At 35.3% G+C, this 18737-nt stretch overlaps 2 protein-coding genes across 4 annotated transcripts; one reads left to right on the top strand and one right to left on the bottom strand.

Moving 5' to 3' along the window:
- The first annotated feature begins 4849 nt into the window (after positions 1–4849).
- On the top strand, positions 4850–15439 carry LOC104218110 (uncharacterized). 3 transcript variants are annotated; one of them, XM_009768510.2, is made up of 14 exons: positions 4850–5260; positions 7418–7473; positions 7601–7775; positions 8245–8346; positions 9198–9266; positions 10061–10177; positions 10299–10376; positions 11009–11071; positions 11194–11290; positions 11866–11944; positions 12046–12257; positions 12566–12711; positions 13529–13651; positions 14924–15439. In XM_009768510.2, exons 1-14 carry the CDS (start codon positions 5174–5176, stop codon positions 15074–15076), a joined length of 1557 nt encoding a protein of 518 aa, XP_009766812.1. In that variant the 5' UTR covers positions 4850–5173; the 3' UTR covers positions 15077–15439. The 3 variants fall into 3 exon arrangements, with proteins under 3 accessions (XP_009766812.1, XP_009766814.1, XP_070003972.1); XM_009768512.2 differs by having other exon boundaries at positions 4919–5260; positions 7581–7775; XM_070147871.1 differs by lacking the exons at positions 4850–5260; positions 7418–7473 and having other exon boundaries at positions 7700–7775; positions 8194–8346.
- A 753-nt stretch (positions 15440–16192) lies between these two features.
- Positions 16193–18654, bottom strand: LOC104218112 (cytochrome B5-like protein). Its single transcript, XM_009768513.2, has 5 exons — positions 18396–18654; positions 18227–18264; positions 17098–17175; positions 16888–16979; positions 16193–16575 (listed from the first exon to the last, which is right to left on the bottom strand). The coding sequence occupies exons 1-5, from the start codon at positions 18475–18477 to the stop codon at positions 16509–16511; spliced, it is 357 nt and encodes a 118-aa protein (XP_009766815.1). The 5' UTR covers positions 18478–18654; the 3' UTR covers positions 16193–16508.
- Positions 18655–18737: the final 83 nt, after the last annotated feature.

Here is an 18737-nt window from a genome sequence, read left to right as displayed (position 1 = left end):
AGCTCGAACCAGGTACTTTATTACTTTTTTTTAGGAGTAGTTTAGGAAAAAACTGAGTCGCTCTTAGATACTCATTGACATGGTTGATGCTAGCACATTAGACTATGACATACATTCTGTTTTTCCGTGTATTTGGTTTGAATTGTGAAGCCTAAGTAAAGTAAATAACCTATTTTGTGATGCCTTTTCTCAGTTGTTTAACTTGTATGCCACATAGTGCAATATTGTTTAAATTTCTCAAATATGTGTGCTTGCTTGACTTGAGAGTTGAACAAAACCGTCTTGATTGAGTCACGTGCAACGTGTGTGTGAGGATTGTGATTTTCTGTGCTATCTTGTGTAGTCTAGAACTTGCCCCGTGTGTTAATCGAATCAAAATTATAAGTTGTGCTAATTTAGGAGATGATGTAGGCGTTTCTTGCTTGGTCATGGATGTGCTAGTCATATAAAAATAAAATTTTCCGTTGCTAGCCCCTTTGAGCCTAGAGACCTTTCTTTTGGCAACCACATTACAAGTCATACTCCTATTTTGTTCTTAGTTTGAGATTGATTGAACATTTACCTCCTAAGGCACTTAGTCGCTAAAAGAAGTAAGGTGATATATTAGGGAGTAGTTTTTGAGTGGAACCATGGAAAGGCCCGTTGGTGCACTAAAAGTTGAAATCAAAAGTCACTAGCCGATGAACTTTAATGTATAGAGTATGCGAAAAAAAAGGAGAGAAAGGAAAAAAAAATTGCAAGAAAAGAGAAAAAAAATATGATAGTTCAAATAATGTAGAAAAACACAGACCTCCAATTCTTATTGATTTGTGCTAGTGGAAGTATAGAAGTGCTTAAATGAAAAGTAAGGGCTATGTTGCATATGGTTTGTGGCAAGTGAAGAGGAATATGTGCTTGAGTTGTGAATGTAGTTTATTAAAGTGCTTAAGAGGGTTAGTCTCTATTTCTAAATGTATCATACCCGTCCCTTAGCATACATTACAATCTTAATGTCCTAATTGATCCTAGATTTGGCTAGCTTAAATTAGTAGAGATATACACTACGGGCAAACTTATGGTACGACCACGGGATGCATATGAATTCTTTGTGAGAGTGAGCGAATTTTGTTCAACTGTGTGATGTTCTTCATCTATATTCAAAAGCACATTTGAATGTGTGGACTAATATATATTCACTCTTTCGTTTGTTGGTAAAGGCACATGATCTCATGAATGATTGGTGATGTTGTAAATTTTCTTGTTGTGTGAGTGCATGAGTTGAGCATGCTGAGTGGTTACAAGTCGACTTTTGAGGTTAGGTGGTGACAAATAGGTTGTTGGAATTGATTGAATTGAAATATTATACTTGGGCATACTTAAATGGAAAGAATGTTAAATTTTGTATGTTCATGCTTGTGTGTCGATATTGATCATAGTCAAGGATAAAGTGTGTAGTTAAAAGTTGAATTGCTCCTCAATAATTGAGACTTATACGTAGTTGAGGGTTTATTTGATAGTCCCATTGCTCGAGGACGAGCAAGAGTCTAAGTGTGGGGTGTTGATATTTAGCTTAAAGCATATATATATATATATATATATATCTACGTATATCGCCTCATACTTTATTTTTGTTTTGTGAATTTGGGATGTTAAATACAATGATTTATATTAATTTGAAATATTTTTATGTGTAGGAATAATTCAGGAGCAATTGGGGGCGAAATGTGCAAAATTAGAGCCAAAACGGACAAAAACAGGAAAGTTGTACATTGCAGCGCCACAGGTGGCGCCTAGCCCTACCTGTGGCGCCATAAACAGAATCTGAAATTTGGCAGCGCCGTGGAGGGTGCCTGGCGCTACCTAGGGCGTCGGTGATGTGATTTTGTCCTATTTTACCCAGGAAACGGTTTATTCGGTCCTAGACCTGCCCAGCACGTATAAAAGAAAGACTAAGCCTATTTTTGAGGGAAAAGACGCCACTTTGAAGAGATCTAGCATACTTTGAAGGAGAATTCACGTGGGAGAATACAAACCACGCTTGGAGGAGGCTTCTAACTAGTTTTTCTTCTCTTCCTATAATCTCATAGTTTATTAGTTCTAGAGTTTTGGGTGCTACATGAACGTTGTAGTTTGAATCTTGAATTGTTCTTATTATTTTATCATATTGGTTTATTTATTCAATCTTGTGCTTAATTATTTGATTGCTTGATCACCAATTGAATACTATTTACAAATCTAGGATTGAACTCGGGAGAGGGAATTCTAGATTGCATATAAGACTGAGTAGAGCAAGATTTTAACTCTAGGGGGGGGGGGGGTTAGATTTGTGATTAAAATAGGAATATACCTAATCGTTTTACTTGGCTATTATACAGGAATTATTAATGCGTTCTTGTTAATTCTAATTCCATAGGAATATAGGCGTTAGATTAGCTTGAATAGACAAGTTGTACTTCGGGAGAAGGCTACGATCAATATTAACCCTGTCAATGAATAAACCAGATAAATTAATTAGGCGATTTAAGTGGAAAATTCAACGGGATTGTTAGCTAACCCATACCTCTAGAATATTCACTCACATTGAATTCGTCTCTATAATTCGCCATCTTGTTTTCTTTAATCTCTTAATTTGTTAGTCTAGATTAATTTTAGTTAAATATCCATACTTTAGGATTCGCTTGAATAAATTGATTGTTTGGGTTTAATTTAGTAGATAGTTAATCACAAGTCCCTGTGGGTACTATATCTGGACTTAGAGGGTGTTTGACTAAGCTTATAAGTTGGTCAAACTGGCTTATAAGCACTTTTTGGCTTATCTACGTGTTTGGTAAAATTAAAAGTACTTATAAGTTAAGTGTTTATAAGACAAAAATAAGCCAAAAGCCATAAGTTGGTCTTCCCCAACTTATCAAATTTCAGCTTATAAACACTTTAAGTTTGACCAAAATATTTACTATTCTATCCCTAAAATACTTCTTTTTAAAATAAAACTCTTTGTATACCTATTTCTTCACCTACTTATTATTAATTTCAGCACTTTTATCCAAACACGTAACTGCTTATTTTTTTAAATTAGCTTCAGCACTTAAAAAGTGCTTTTCAGCACCTAATGCTTATCAGCTATTCTAAATCAGCTAAGCCAAACATGCTCTTACAATCCTATATTACTTGTCGATCACGTATATTTGCGTGTGTGTTTGGGAGCAACAATTTGGTTAGCAAACCAGGTATAAGATATCCCGGGATTAAAATTACCACAGGGATAACTTATACCTTATAGAGCGCGGGGTAATTAGCACCGGGATAACTTATATCTTCTTCTTAAAAATTATGCAATTGCCATTTTTAATACAACATACCAAATAGTGAATAAAAAATAATCCCAATATAATTTATCTCGGCTAAGCCGTGTTCAAACCAAACGACCCCTTAATTATAAATTTTATTAAATTAAGATCCTGGAAATTGGTTTTTGAACTATTGGAGATTCCTTATAGTACTTGACTAAATTAACACCAAATCTTGAAAATCGAATAAGAAATAAAAATGGATAAAAGGGTGGTGGGGTCCAATGTCCATTTACTATTTGGAACTACGTGTTTCACATGAATAGAATATTGCATCCAATGTGTGCTGCATCATAATTTCGTCTGAAAACGACACTACAAACACCTCACCACGTGCAAATTCGCACGCGCCTACTCCCCATTGGAGAGGACCCCTACATATAACCACCAACGGAACAACTCCTCCCTGTCCGAAAAAAGTGTTTTTAAGTACAAGCACTTTTTTCTTGGATCTTTACTACTATATGATTGTATAATTAATTTGTTGCAATTACAAGAATTATTCGACTCATATAATGTTATATTAAAAATAATAGTAATAATTTTCAACTTTAGTAAATTTATGTCACAAGAAGTCAAGTTGCGGTTTCGACCAAATTCAATCACTTTTGTTTAAACGCAATAATTTTAGAACTCATAAACATCAAATTACGATACCCTTCTGACAATAAATTTAAAATTCAAAGTCATAGTGCACCATTAGAGGATGAAATGACTCAATCCACATGCATCATGTGATGAAAACACTTCAATTATCTCTGATTATTAGTTTGCCAACTAGACTTTCTCCCCATCAAACAATTTCACCAAATACTCTTCATTGAGTTGGGCCAACACAATAATGAGCAACTCACTCGAGAACCCCCGTCCACCTCGGGCTCGTTTGATATAAAGGATAAAATATAATTAATTTTAAGATAATTTTATTTTATATTTGGTTGAGATAAAATCGTGATATAACTAATCTCGCGATTAGTTATATCATGAGTTATATCATGATTGTAGCATTTTTTTTTTCTATGGGAAAGTGAAATAACTAATCCCGAATAACTAATCTCAAAATAATTAATCATATAATAACTTTTTTCCAACCAAAGGACCCAATAGAGAGCATAATAATGCTCGGAGCAAAAACTTTCCTAGGCTTGCAAATAAAAATTATATAAAATGTATCAGCAAAAATAACAACAATAATAAATTCAGTATAATTCCTTAAGTATAGTGTAGTGAGGGTAGTGTGTGTATAGATCTTTCTTCTATCTTGTGAAGGTAGAGATGTTTCCGACAAACCTGCGACTTAAAAATTCTCGATCTACTTATTTCAATTTTATATGATTCTTTTTACTTTTTTTGGAATAATAAAAGTTCTTGACTCCTTTTGATTAGAATCTTCACAATTTTGTATTACGAAAGTTCATTAAATCATTCAAATTAAATAATTACAAATTAAATATTTTTCTTCTTCTTATCACTAACATTTTAAGCAATGATAAAATAAGGACAAATGAAGCATATTCCTCTCTAATCCAATTTCCCCCCTTCGAAATATAAAATTACGCGGTCTCTCACAATCTCTCCTTTTTCCTCCTTTCATTTCTCCCCTCATTCTCTCTCTTTCTTCATTCTCTTTAGTGTTTCTCTCTCTTCTTCCCCTTCAATGGTGATTGATATGAGAGAACACTACTGAAATTTACAAAATTTCTACTCTCAGATCTAGGGCACTGCATTGCATTGTTTTGCCCTAGCACATTTCACTTCTCACGCGCCAATTTAAACAGGCAACAAATACACACACACACACATATATTTATATATCTCATACATTTTTTGAAAAAATAAAAATAAAAATGTTGCCGCTTGATTCGTTCGATAAGTTTTTATTCTCTGCTAGCAGGGCATTGTGTAGTCCCCTCGCGGTTTTTATTCAGATCCAGGTATTTATTGTTTTCCGCTGCTCCGTTTTACTTTTTATTGAATTAGCTGCTAGTTTTATTCGCTGCTTCTTTTTGCGTTTTAGATTAATTAGCTGTTTTATTTTTGTTCGAAAATTTAGAAAATTGCTTATTGGATGTGTTTTAGATTTGGCACGGTTTAGATCTAAGGACTAGACTTAAAATTTGATTTTATTTCATTATTTACGTGGATTAAAATTCGCTATGTATATTTTTTTGATGGAGAATTTCGTTGCTAATATAATGCTGAGGAAAAGGATAAGATTACAAAAGGTTGAACTTTCAATGTGTGTTATGCTGCATTCGTGGTAGTTCGCAGTTTGGGAGTTTTTTTTTTCTCAGTTAATTTTCTTCAGACTTCAGAATTGAGAGCCATTGACAAGCATATTCTTCTTGGATTTATCTATAGTCATGGAGTTTTGCCAAGATAAAAAGAGTACTTGTTTTTTATATGATGTAGAAGGCAGAACCATCTTGTGTCTGTAAATCAGTCTGGCAATTTAGACTAGTGGACGGGTGTAGCACACTACATGGCTTAATTCCTGAAAGCACTCTTTCTAGAATTAGGGACTTGGTGACAAAACGAATTTCCAGTTTATATGCACTCTCTATCTGTAAGCTTCAAGTATGAATTTCACGTGGAATACTCCATTTATTTTAAGCTGATGGTCACTTAAGCTCCATTTTGGTCGCTTCAAGTGTTTCATGGTGTGATGCCAATGATGGTTATTTAAAACCGTTTAACTAACCCAAATAGCTGCCCACCCAACTCCTTAAACTAAAAATAGCACGGGAAAATATAATATATGCATAATTTATGTATTATATGTGTATAATCAATGCATAAACTTTGTATATGGCTAGAAAAAGTAAACAATGAATATGGACGGCTATTTGTGTAAAAATCCCTTTAAAACCAGTAATTTTTGAGCTTCGTGGAATTTATTCAAGCCCTAATTGGCTAGGGAGTTCAATATTTGTAGCTAATGGAGTCTCTAATCATTGTAAACTTATACTGTTGACAGATTAAGGATATTAGTCGATGCTCGATAGAGCTGACGATCTGTTTTTCCGATTCAATCCATAGCAAAAGGGCAGCTTGGTGCACTAAGCTCCCGCTATGCGCGGGGTCCGGGGAAGGGCCAGACCATAAGGGTCTATTGTACGCAGCCTTACCCAGCATTTTTGCAAGATTCAATCCATAGCAGTAGACAATATTTCTCTAATTATTATTTTTTTATTTCTTTCCCTTTTATTCTGAAAGTCTACCGCCTTTTCTTTAGCCGATGGTCTATCGGAAACAGTCTCCATCCCCTTCCTGGGTAGGGTAAGGCTGCGTACATCCTACTCTCCCCATACCCCACTTAGGGGATTACACTAGGTTGTTATTCTGAAAGTCTGCTTTGGTGTTACGCAATTTCGTTAATGCCCTTTCCATGAATGACTGCAACAAGATGCTTTTAAAAAAATTCATTTTGCACAGACTATTAAAAAAATAATGAAAGAATTTGAAAAAAATAGCTCATTCGTGTTTATAGCTCAATGTCCTTTCATATTGGGTTTAATAGGGCAGATTCATGGATAAACCAAGAAAGTCGATACCTACAGTAACACACTGCAGGAGGCAATTATGGTGTGAATTGTGAAATCTAACAAATGGAAAAGGGAAATTATTAGGGTGCAGATTGTTGAGTAAACAGTTTAAATTATGTCAAGTCATGGTGGCTTATACTATAAAGTGCATGAAAGCAATCTATTGGAGGTTACTAATAAAAATAAGCTATCTATTTTAAGGTTGTCTTCTATATCTCTTTGTTTGGATGAGAATAAAAAGTTTTAATGTGCCTGAAGACAAACAAAACATATGTATAAAGTTTCAGTTGTCTGTTAATGGGTTCTCAACATTTTTTTAATATTTACTTTTAATGGATCCTCATCTAATCACTGTTTGGTGATATGTTTAACATGAGTAAATCTCTTTCATCTGCTAAACTTCTCCGTGTTCTATCAGTGTGTGATTTAATCATTTGATCCGTAATTGACAAATTAAGAAAAACTATATTACTCACACTTTTGAACTTTCTTGTCTCGTTTTTTTAATCTATTTTTTTGGCATTTTATGCGACTTTGTATCTGCAGGGATGTTTTATCTGCTTAGTACTGGCTCTTGGATGGGCTTTAGCTGCTTATGTAAGGTATGCGATCTTATAATCTATCTAGAGTGTTTATGGTGCACACTTTCTTGCTGATAATTTATAATTGGCGTAGGTAATGGATTCTGAAAGTAGTGATTTTCATGCAGCTTTTGGTTTCTTTTTGCAGGGGCAGGGAGATTCGACGCATGAAGGATAGTATGAGATGTGGCAATAGTTTTGCATTCCTTACAAAGGATATCAATGACCTTGAGCATTCAAATCAGGTCAACTTGCCCCCAGTCTCAGTTGTAATGCCTTTAAAAGGGTTTGGAGAGCACAATCTACACAATTGGAGAAGTCAGGTAAACGATAAGAAACCTTTAGGCTGGGAGCCTTTGAGTTTTCAATTAAGCTGAGTTACTTGAAGTCTTGACTTACGTTTATGCTACAATTCTTTATGGCCTTTTTCCTGCTTGAAAATAATCTCAGGTTGCTGCCTAATATCTTACTTGTTGCTTCTGAGAAGCCCGCATTACAGCATAATGGATAGTAACATGTTAATAGTTTTGTTATTTAGTCTTTTTGTGAGGTGTTTCTACTTTTTGGTATACTTCTTGTATGTGGGCATGTTTTGCCCTTTCTTAACGAAAATTTTATACTTCATCAAAAAAAGTTTTGTGTCTTTTAGCTCTCTGTTTGGTATCTTATTCATATTCATGTTGTTTGGATCTATGACAAAAACTTTGAATTATGTGCTCCATTTTTTCACACTTAGTCCAGGTAATTTATCGTCTGCTTGGTCTGCTTATGTTCCCATTGTGAATGGCTCAGATCACTTCTCTTTATGGTGGTCCTTTGGAGTTCCTTTTTGTGGTTGAAAGTACCGCTGATCCTGCTTATCATGCTGTGAAGCGATTGCTAGCAGATTTTAAGGTGTGGTATTAGGCCTTCTTTTGCATTCAAAAGTTGGTATCTGCTTATATCATTATATTGCACACTTCTCATGGTATTCGTTTTCTATGTTGAGCAATCGTGAATCTCTAAATTGAAGACTTGGTATTAGTTATTAGTTTAATGTTTGCCTTTTGATTTGCGTTGCATCATCATTGGTTCTATCATCAGTACTCACTTCTTTCACTGGTCTTATCTTTCTTTCCTTTAACCTTTCTGAAAAATCTGTTTACTGTTCACATTTAAGAAATTTGGAAATGGAAAAAATAGAGGCACGAAAGAAATTTTATGTTTGCAAATAAAGTTTAAGATTTGTGAAAAAGGCGTACGAAAGAGAACAAAAGCAAATTATCAAAAAGAAAACGGAAAGGCTCAAAGAGAGGCTTTTTTTTATGAAACCTCCTATCTATTTCCTAATTCCCCCCCCCCCCCGGCTCAGGACTGGATATCTGCAGGGGGGACAACATAACATGGGACACAATATCGGGTAAACCAAAAATAAGAATGGGGTTGGCTCCAATACCATGTAAAGAAAGTGGACCTTGGGCTTAACTCAACCTCTCGAGTAGCTCGAGAGATGACTATTGTCCAAGACCATATAAGGAGACAACAACCCATTTCCTCAATCAATGTAGGACGCTTAACAAATTTTATGCCTTACCAAAAAAGAAAGATGTTCATTATTATTTGAAGGATGAAAGTTGTTTACCTCAATTATGTCCTTGATATGGCATTTTCTGTGTCATTTAGTTAGAATTTTTATCAGTCTGGGTGCCTATTCATGCTCCCATTGCATGTATTAAATTCTTCATTGTTTTGTGTTCTGCACACAGGATGTTGATGCTAAAATTATTGTAGCCGGCCTGTCAACAACTTGTAGTCAGAAGATTCACAATCAATTGGTATGTATCATGATTCCTTTTTTAATTCGTCTTCTTTATGTTGATGAGAGAAACCAAGCCTTATCTCTTTGAGAATTGCATGGTTACAGGATTTACCATTCTTTGCTTTTCCTAGATGGAGCAATTTGTACTATCAGAGTTTAGGGTTGTGCTTTTCTTGTTGGTGCATGAGTTAGTAAGAGAGGATACTGTAAAATTATCATTAAGGGAACTTCCTTGAATCTCAACTTAAACAATTCAAAATATCCCTTAAATTTTATATGCTTTGTACCGTGAGCATGAAATGTTGAAAACTCTTGAAAAATTGAAAGCATTTAATGGTAGGCATAACAGACTGATGCAAGGGAAGGCCACAAAGCGAGTACATGAATTTCTCTTTCTATTTCAACTGTCTCTAGACTTCTAAAGTAAAGAAAGAAGTCATCTACCCACATGAAACCCATCCTATTTCTCTCTGATTCTGCTCTTCCTCCTCCCTCCCTCCCCCCATCTCTCTTTCTCTCTCAACTTTTCCAGTTTCCGAATTATGCTTCTTCCGTTCTTTGTTTCGGGACAAACCAATTCGAACCATTGTCCCTTAGAAGAGTCAGATTGCAGTCAGATCTTGTTCGAGCTTATTTAGCCCATTTGATGTAACTGATGGGTGTAAGGATTTTGAAGAAGAGGGATTAGACTAGAAGGAATGCGGCATCTGTTAATCGAGATGTATTATTTAGGTGGTCGCTGTAAATAGGTTATTTTATGAACTATTGCTTCGTTGATCTTCCTTACCTGAATAATGGTGCTCTTTACAGGTTGGGGTGGAGAAAATGCATAAAGACACCAAGTATGTCTTATTCCTTGATGATGATGTTAGACTGCACCCTGGATCAATTGGAGCCCTTACTACTGAAATGGAGAAGAATCCAGAGGTAATATCTTCTAAATCCTGAAGCAACTTTATGCTTTGGCACAGCATGCCAGCTCACTAATCAAATGTCCATTTCACCCATAACACTGGGAAATGTAATACTTTGTCTGTATGCTTGCCAGATCTTTATTCAAACAGGATATCCTCTCGATTTACCATCTGGAACTTTGGGAAGTTACTGCATTTATGAATATCACATGGTATGTCATTTATGCCCATATCTCTATTTTCATTTGTGCACGTTGTCTGTCAAGTTCCTTTTGGTTTTTGCTTCTATTTCCAATGCGTCATCTCTGTAATCTGGAGGGAGATTTTAGAGTAAGCTTGTCTATCATTATCGTAATCATTTGTTTTCACTAATTGAAAGGTGTTGGATTTGTACTTTGTTCATTCTGCTCTTGGTTTTCAATTTTACATCTTGGTTGAAGTTTTCATTTTTCCATAATATTTTTTATATCAATAAGGGAATATTTAGAACTTTATTGCTTACACTAATTTTCCATGATTGCTTAAAGTTATATAGTTTGCACTCTTCTATCTCCTCTTTTAACTGCACACAGAATTGTTAGTTTTTTGCGTTTTTTTTCTGTTATTATATCTTACATTGGAAAGAAATGCACTCCAGCTCTTACATGCTGATTCCTGGTCGACTTGAACCTTCTCCTTTAACATGACGGTTTTGAGCTTCCTATAAGATTTGGGGTGATGTGTCTATGTTGCCCTTGTGTGTCTTTAGTGTACATCCATACACTTTGCAAAGGTCTTATATTAACTTAGTTTAACATTTTGCTGACTTCCTGTTTCGTATTGGTTCATTGTCATTTAATTACAGCCATGTTCTATGGGATTTGCTACTGGTGGAAAAACATTCTTCCTCTGGGGAGGATGCATGATGGTTAGTTTTTACCATTTAATTTGTTCCATGTTTCATGAGTATAGCGATGTTCCCTTCTTGTCAAGCCTGTTACTCATATATTGCATCTCGTTACAAATTATTCTGTACCTTTTTAATTCCAGATGCATGCAGACGATTTTCGAACCGACCGCCATGGTGTAGTGTCAGCGCTTCGAGATGGTGGCTACTCAGATGACATGACTCTAGCGGCTATAGCTGGTAAAGTTTATCTCCCGTTGCTCACCCCTAACTGTTACTGCACAAGAGCGGGAATGCAGCTGGTGCATATTCCCCTCGTAGACCATAGTTGGGAGAGCCAAATTCCAAGGATACAGAGTTTCTAGTTTTTGTGTTATTCTGCAACTATCTGCTTTTTACGAATTCTCCTGACTATGCATCTCTTACCCATAAATATGCAAAGATCTACTGTTCTCTGAACTTTTGTATTCTCCTCTAGTCCTCTTTATGTAGTATTGTAGTAATATACTTGACAATGGAGGAAATTTCTCGGCACATGCATAATTTAAGTAGGTGTTTGCATTTTTTGTTGCAGTAATTGTTTCGGTATAGTATTTTGGGTGATTATATAACCCTCTTGGAGATATTGAATAGTGAACCTCTTAACGACCATTGCCACTTACTGAGTTTTGGTACTTCTTATTTAGCTTTAGGATGTTCTGGGAATTAATTGTGAGTAGTTCCACTTTACTAACTTTCTTCTCTGCAAAATCTTGGTTCTGGCGTGGACGTTTTAGGTTCTTAATCTTATTTATTTATTTTGCTATTTTTTCTAGAGGAACACAAGAGGCTCATTACATCACCACCAGTTGCAGTCTTTCCACATCCTCTTGCAAGCGATCTTACCTTCCCTAGGTTTGTGAAAAATATATCAAATTCTTTGTTGAGATATTGAGATAAATTATGATAACTGCTTGTTGTAGGCTCGCCTTATAGTTTCTTGTGGTATTGTGTAGATACTGGAATTATTTGAGAAAGCAAACATTTGTACTGGAGTCATATACAACAAAAGTTAACTGGATCATGAATCGGGCTTTATTTACAACCCACTGCTATCTGTCTTGGGGTTTTGTAACTCCATACGTCATGGCTGGGATTCATGTGGCAGCAGCACTGAGATTTTACTTTAAAGGATACTCTCCTGATGATACAGTCTTGAAATGTAATGGTGAGCACACTACTGTTGTGTGAGTAGAAGTAGAATACTTTGTGCTGGAAACTTTGTCATGTGCATCGTTAGATTATCGTAATGATGATATTGATTCTGAACCTAGGTAGCGGCTATGCGTATATACCAGTGTGCAATTCCAGGTAGTTGGGAATTGCAAGATCTTTTTTGGGTTGGGTGGTGCTTCTTGAAATGTTAAATGGCTCTTAATTGTTCTTGAAAAATCTCTTTATGCTACAGTAATTTTTGGGAACTTTGCATATTTCATCCTCTTTTAAGCTGGATATGATTTTTTGGTACTTTGTCAGGGTTGTTACTTGCTGGATGCCTTGCCATCTGCACACTGATTGAACTTCTTTCCATGTGGAACTTGACAAGAATTGAAGTTCACTTGTGCAATATGTTGTCTCCCGAGGCACCTCAACTATCACTTGCTTCTTATAACTGGTGCCTTGTAAGTCCATTCAGATTTGCAACACAGGCTGAACAGTTCATTTCCTTTTTGTCCCCCCTTTTTTGTGGTTTGATCTTTGTGGACTACAAGATTTTACTGAACTTATTCTTGCAAACAATTATAAGTTTGAAAAGTGGATGCATTTGCACATGAATTAGACACCTTGAGAGGTTAAAATGTTTTAACTAAGAAATTTATTTGTTCTTTATATATTGAAAACAGAGGGTTCATATAGTCAAACATGGTCAAAGGTGGTTTTATTTTTACCTATAAAAAGAACGGAAAAGGGCCAAAACTACCCTTATCGTTTGCTAAATGGTTTATAAATACCCTCCGTCCATCTATCCGTCCAAAAAAATACACGACGTTAATTCTATTAACAAAAATACCCCCGCGACTAATGGCAGAATTGGTGAGTCTTTCATTTAATGACGTGACGATTTTTAACTGGGCCACGTGGCAATCTTTGACTGGAACAAAAAATGGATATTATTTCAACCCATGGAGGGTCTAACATTTCCATTTTTTGAAAATGGGTTGAAATAATATCCATTTTTTGTTCCAGTCAAAGACTGCCACGTGACCCAGTTAAAAATCGCCACGTCATTAAATGAAAGGCTCACCAATTCTGCCGTTAGTCGCGAGGGTATTTTTGTTAATAGAATTAACATCGTGTATTTTTTTGGACGGAGGGTATTTATAAACCATTTTTTTCTGTTATTATATTTTGAGTATGAATTCACTGTATGGTCCTGTTTTGTAGCTTTTGATCACAATAAGTCATTAATGTTTTATTAAATGATGTTTTATCGAGCAGGTATTCATTGCAATGCTCGTTGACAATTTCTTATACCCATTGTCTGCGATGCGTTCCCATTTTTCTCAGTCCATCAATTGGTCTGGTATCCGGTATCATTTGAAGGATGGGAAGATATACAAGGTATGCCCTCCTAAGCCACCAGCTTTCAGATCATTGTATTCCTTCATATCATCTGCTTGTCGATGATACAGAGTTCGCTTTATCCATCTGGTTAATTACCTGAAAGGGGGGGGGGGACTAGATGTCGCAAAGAGCAATTTTATTCTACTGCATCAAAAGGAAACACTCCTTTTTATTTTTATGGGATCAGGAAAGAGAAACTTCCACTAACTCGGTCAATTTTATTTTCTTTTTTCTTGAATTTTATAACGTCCCATATTGGGTGTATAAGTGTATCTGTAGGAGTTTAAAACATCTTGACTAGATGTAGCAAAGAGCAATTTTATTCTACTGCGTCAAAAGGAAGCACTCCTTTTTATTTTTATGGGATCAGGAAAGAGAAACTTCCACTAATTTGGTCAATTTTATTTTCTTTTTTCTTGAATTTTATTACGTTTTATGGGATCAGGAAAGAGAAACTTCCACTAACTCGGTCAATTTTATTTTCTTTTTTCTTGAATTTTATAACGTACCATATTGGGTGTATAAGTGTATTTGTAGGAGTTTAAAACGTCTTGAGTTGGACTAATCAGCCGTTGCTTTTAAGGTTTTAAGTTAGATGCTTGGAATCTTTCATATGGTATCATAATCAATCTTTAGTAAGTCAATTCTCACACTAGTATGTATTAAAATTCATGTGAAATTCAAAATCCGGTTACAAGTGGAGAAGGGTGTTGCGTCATATAATGTCTCACACTATAATATCCTTACATGAGGTACCTAAGGGTATCTAGAGAGATTTTTAATTGTCTTGTGTAGTTGTGTTTGACTACTTCATCTATTACCTTAATTTCCGGTAAGATACTCATCTTTTCACATATTTAGTTCTAAATTTTTATATTTGATACTTGTTTATTTTTATTATTCTATGCTTTTTATTTTTATTATTTATTTTATTTTATATAATGTTGGACTGACATAAGTTTAAATGGAGCGACATGGAAAATGAAGGTTAATACAGCCGACCCTGCCTTTCTTGGGATTAAGACATAGTTATTTATGTTATCTAGCTTAGAGAACACAACTAACTTAGGATTGAAGCATGGTTCATTGATTGATTGATTGATTTTCTGATATTCAGTTTAACTCCCATTATCTGTTGAGTAGTATCTCATGTTTATATTGATACTCTAGTGGAGAAAATCAAAACCGTTTTCGGTGTCTGAGTTGGCCTATTTGGGTTAAACATATTGAATTTAGCAATTGAGGCCATCATCGATCCCTTTTTTGCAGATCGACAGACATAAGCATTTGGTTCCTAAAATTACAGATTTGGCAGGAAAAGATTTGCTTGGAAAGAATGGATCAACACCTAAGGTTGCTATCATTAGTTCTTTATCCAGAACTCTAGCTCAGTGGCGCCAACCGAAGAAATATGACGTTTAGATAAGATCCTAACAGTGGTAAATTATGTGATTCTTTTGCTCCCTTGGTGGTAGTGACCAAGGAATTGCAGGACCAATTTTTTTTGGGTTATGTATCCCTGATCTAAGGGCACTTCATTGGTATAGGTTGTAAGTGTAAGGTTTATTGTTTCTGGCTATTAAATTCATCACTTCATTCTTCACACTCGGGCCTTACCATGCTTGGGCTGGTTTTTTGTAATTGTAATGTTATTTGTAATTTGATGTCCATTTCAATGTTAGCTTAACATGTTCTGGTGCTGTATTTGATTGGTTGACCAGTTAGACGGTGGCAAATGATCGGTCTTATTGTTTCTGGGTATTAAATTCATCACTTTATTCTTCACATACAGACCTCCCATGCTTGGGTTGGTTTTTGCAATTGTAATGTTATTTGTAATTTTAGCTTAAGATGTTTCTCTGACATATTGGATGGCTGAACAAGATAAATCTGTCGTAGTAGATTCTATGTGTATTCGCTTATTCGGTTTGAATTTGTATTATTTCGATTTTGATTCTTTTGGTTTGTAAAATATGCGAGTTAATACGAATCGAAAGAAGAAAAAACACTCATTTTACATGCATATAAAAATACGGCAGCTATGCTTCTTGGTAATGTGCTGAATAAGATGCCAAAGATCAAAGTTCCTCTTGAAGAATCTTTAGACTATATCAGTTTGTATTGAACTATTGATGATCGCAGATACTGTGTAGGCTTCACATACAGAAAACTATTCAATTAGGATTTCATTTCCAGTGCCTGTTTTCTGGTGAAGCGTTACCTTTCCAATTGGTGTCTTTTGCTTGATGCAAAAAGAGTTATCATGACAGTAAATAACATCTCACCAAGGTTAAGTAATATTATTGGAAACTTTAGGGGATTATGTTAGTAGAAGCTTGAAAAGAAGATTGGATTTTCAGATTGAACTAGAGAAGCATGGGCATAATTTGGCTTTTGCTGGTGGCCGAAATGAATTGATAATTGCTTGCTTTGTTTGACAAGAACATGACCTGTTTCAAGCTAAAATGTCCTAAACAAGTGTGTAGTATAAGTTGTCGATCTTATTCTATGGCAAAGCTTATACTCAACCAAATCCAGTAGCAACAGTTAAAATGATTTTTGACATTTCCTTTTGGGCTCTCCATTACAATGAACTCCGACATGGATTCCTCTAAGGCATATGAGGGCATGGAAAATTGGAAATAACAATTAATGAATGCCGAGGTACATACACCAACGGACATGACAAATTGGGTTTCAAATCCATGGAAAGCTGATTAAAAATAGAAGGCCCACAGTACAAACTGAAATAGGGAAAGCCAGCACTGCAGAGATTGAGCATTAGAAGATGGGAACACGCCAACACGGCAAATTGTAACCGGATAAATATTTTCCTATCAATCCATGGAAGTAATCATTTTTCCAGATCTCCGATGCAGAAGTCATCAATCATTTCAAATACTCGTGTAGCATGTTGCGGCCTGCAACATGAATGTGACCGTGATTTTTATGGTTAATAAAATCCAACTATTTAGATGATACAACAGCCAAGAATGAAACTTCGAAAAATAAGGCAATGGCGGGAACTGAGAACCACAAACAGAATAGGATCAAGTATGCTCGACGATTACATATTTAAGACAAGCTCTTATAAAACAAAAAGAATTGGATTACCAGAGGGACACTAAAGCAAAAAGACAAATATGGACATTTTTATTTGTAACCATTTATCTCCTCTGGCATTTCCATCTGTAACTGAAATTGTGAAAGAAACATATTTGACAAAGACTTACCCATAGAAACCTTCAGTTGAATCATCGCCAGCATGATCTAAGATGGCATCACCCCCTGGATGTTCTTCAACATATGAGGTAACATCATACACCTAAAGACAGAAAAAGCAACGAAGAAAACCTATTAGGAAATTAACATTAAAAGGAAAGGTTAATGTTAATACAAGCGTAAGTAATACTTTATGTGGTCAAGTAGAAATCTAATAAAACCTTTTCTTTGATAATGATCCAGCAGTCAGTCCTCTTGTTATGTAGCGCAACTTCAGCTTTGTTATATGTTTTGAATGCCTTCAGTTCAAAAAGAACACATCCAAAAAGAAAGAAAAAGAAAAGGAATCAGCAGAATAAGAGAAAAAAGGAAAATTGAAAGATATGAAGATATTATACAAGTGCTGGTGCACAAACAATATGCAATTATAAGATCAGCCAGTTATGAAGCTTTGTGCAGTTGCCTAGCAAATACTTCGATAGCGAGAAACAACAATGAATAATTGTTTCAAACACCACCACCCAATTTGTTGTTCTCCGTCCTTTTACCATTTCCTTAAGCACTCACCCCCGCCAAACCAAACAAAACGCCACAAACAAGGTTTAGGAATAAAACATGTATCTCAAGGAAAGGAGGAAAAAAACAGTTCAAGCAGTGTGTCGCCTATCATCTATATAGAGATAAACCTAGTACACGAGGAGTAAAGTACAAAGTTCACCACTACAACTGATATATTCATGCGTTTTACAAAAAAAGGAACGTACAACTTTTGTGATATATCCATGCGTTTTATCCATTTTTGTAAATAAACGGGAGTAATTTGAGATGTCACACCATTAACAACAGTCTCTGCGTCTTTGTCTTCTCACAATGTTAGAATCACCCATCAGTTAATTGTACGGCCTATAGTCTCAGTCTCCTAATATGATCTTAGGAAATCATTATCATTTGAGCTAGCTTTTGAAAATTGAGCAAGCCAATATCCATTTTCTTACCATGGTATCAGAGTTAGATCCATCCCTAATGTGGGGCCGTCCACATTATCTTTCTCTAACTTTAGACGTCCCGTCCGGGGCATGCCAGGGGTATTAGAATAGTATATGAGTGGCAATCTCCTTTATATGGTCTTGGGTATTCCTCATTGTTTGAGTTGGTTTTTCAGGTTGAGTTAGTCCAAAGATCGAATTTTTATTACACACAATAAGAATCAGTACAACTATTATTTTACAACCATAGTTATTAAGGGAGCAATGCATCAATAATATATTACCTAATTTAACAACAAAAATAATTCATCATAGACCAAATCAGACAACCAAAAATGTTTTACTTAACTATAAATTAAAGTACCTGGTTCTGAGCATTTGAGGCAACCTTTTCAGGCTGATCTGTATAGTAAAACACAAATGACAGTAATCAAACATCAATTCTGGATATAAAAACACTTGAAAGTTGAAACCCACATAGATTCATAGAAAAACAAATTATAATAGCTGTTACAGAATTGGATAAAGCTTACCAGATTTACTGCGGAGTCGAGGTATTGCAATGAGTACAGCTAGTAAAATACCCAATAATATTGTCGCCAATGTAACATCCATTTCTCAAATTTAGCTCTATTCGTTGAATAATGGAGCAAAGCGATTAGAAAAAGAAAAGCGGAGCTTGATTCTTGAATTTCCGGCGAAACTTTTAGAAGTTAGATTCGCCTGAGATTGGACTGTTGTTGACAGTATCTTATCGCCCGGGTTTGGCTGGACGGGTTTGGGTGATGGATCGGGTTGTTGGACTTAAATTACATTTATTTATTAGGGTTGAAATTTGAAAAAGAAGTATGCTTTTATTTTTGAAATTATAGTTA

This window comes from Nicotiana sylvestris, chromosome 6 (assembly GCF_000393655.2).
Source record: "Nicotiana sylvestris chromosome 6, ASM39365v2, whole genome shotgun sequence".
Classification (NCBI taxonomy): domain Eukaryota; kingdom Viridiplantae; phylum Streptophyta; class Magnoliopsida; order Solanales; family Solanaceae; genus Nicotiana; species Nicotiana sylvestris.
The sequence above is the reverse complement of the archived record's forward strand: the minus strand, read 5'-3'. Positions and strand labels throughout refer to the sequence as shown.

Excerpts from the sequence above, each read along its gene's own strand:
- LOC104218110 (XM_009768510.2), top strand. The coding sequence starts at position 5,174 with ATGTTGCCGCTTGATTCGTTCGATAAGTTTTTATTCTCTGCTAGCAGG. Across the intron at positions 7,776-8,244 it reads TACACAATTGGAGAAGTCAG|ATCACTTCTCTTTATGGTGG; the intron begins GTAAACGATAAG and ends TGAATGGCTCAG. Across the intron at positions 11,291-11,865 it reads GACTCTAGCGGCTATAGCTG|AGGAACACAAGAGGCTCATT; the intron begins GTAAAGTTTATC and ends TATTTTTTCTAG.
- LOC104218112 (XM_009768513.2), bottom strand. The coding sequence starts at position 18,477 with ATGGATGTTACATTGGCGACAATATTATTGGGTATTTTACTAGCTGTA. Across the intron at positions 17,176-18,226 it reads CCTCAAATGCTCAGAACCAG|GCATTCAAAACATATAACAA; the intron begins GTACTTTAATTT and ends TTTGAACTGAAG. Across the intron at positions 16,576-16,887 it reads TCAACTGAAGGTTTCTATGG|GCCGCAACATGCTACACGAG; the intron begins GTAAGTCTTTGT and ends TTCATGTTGCAG.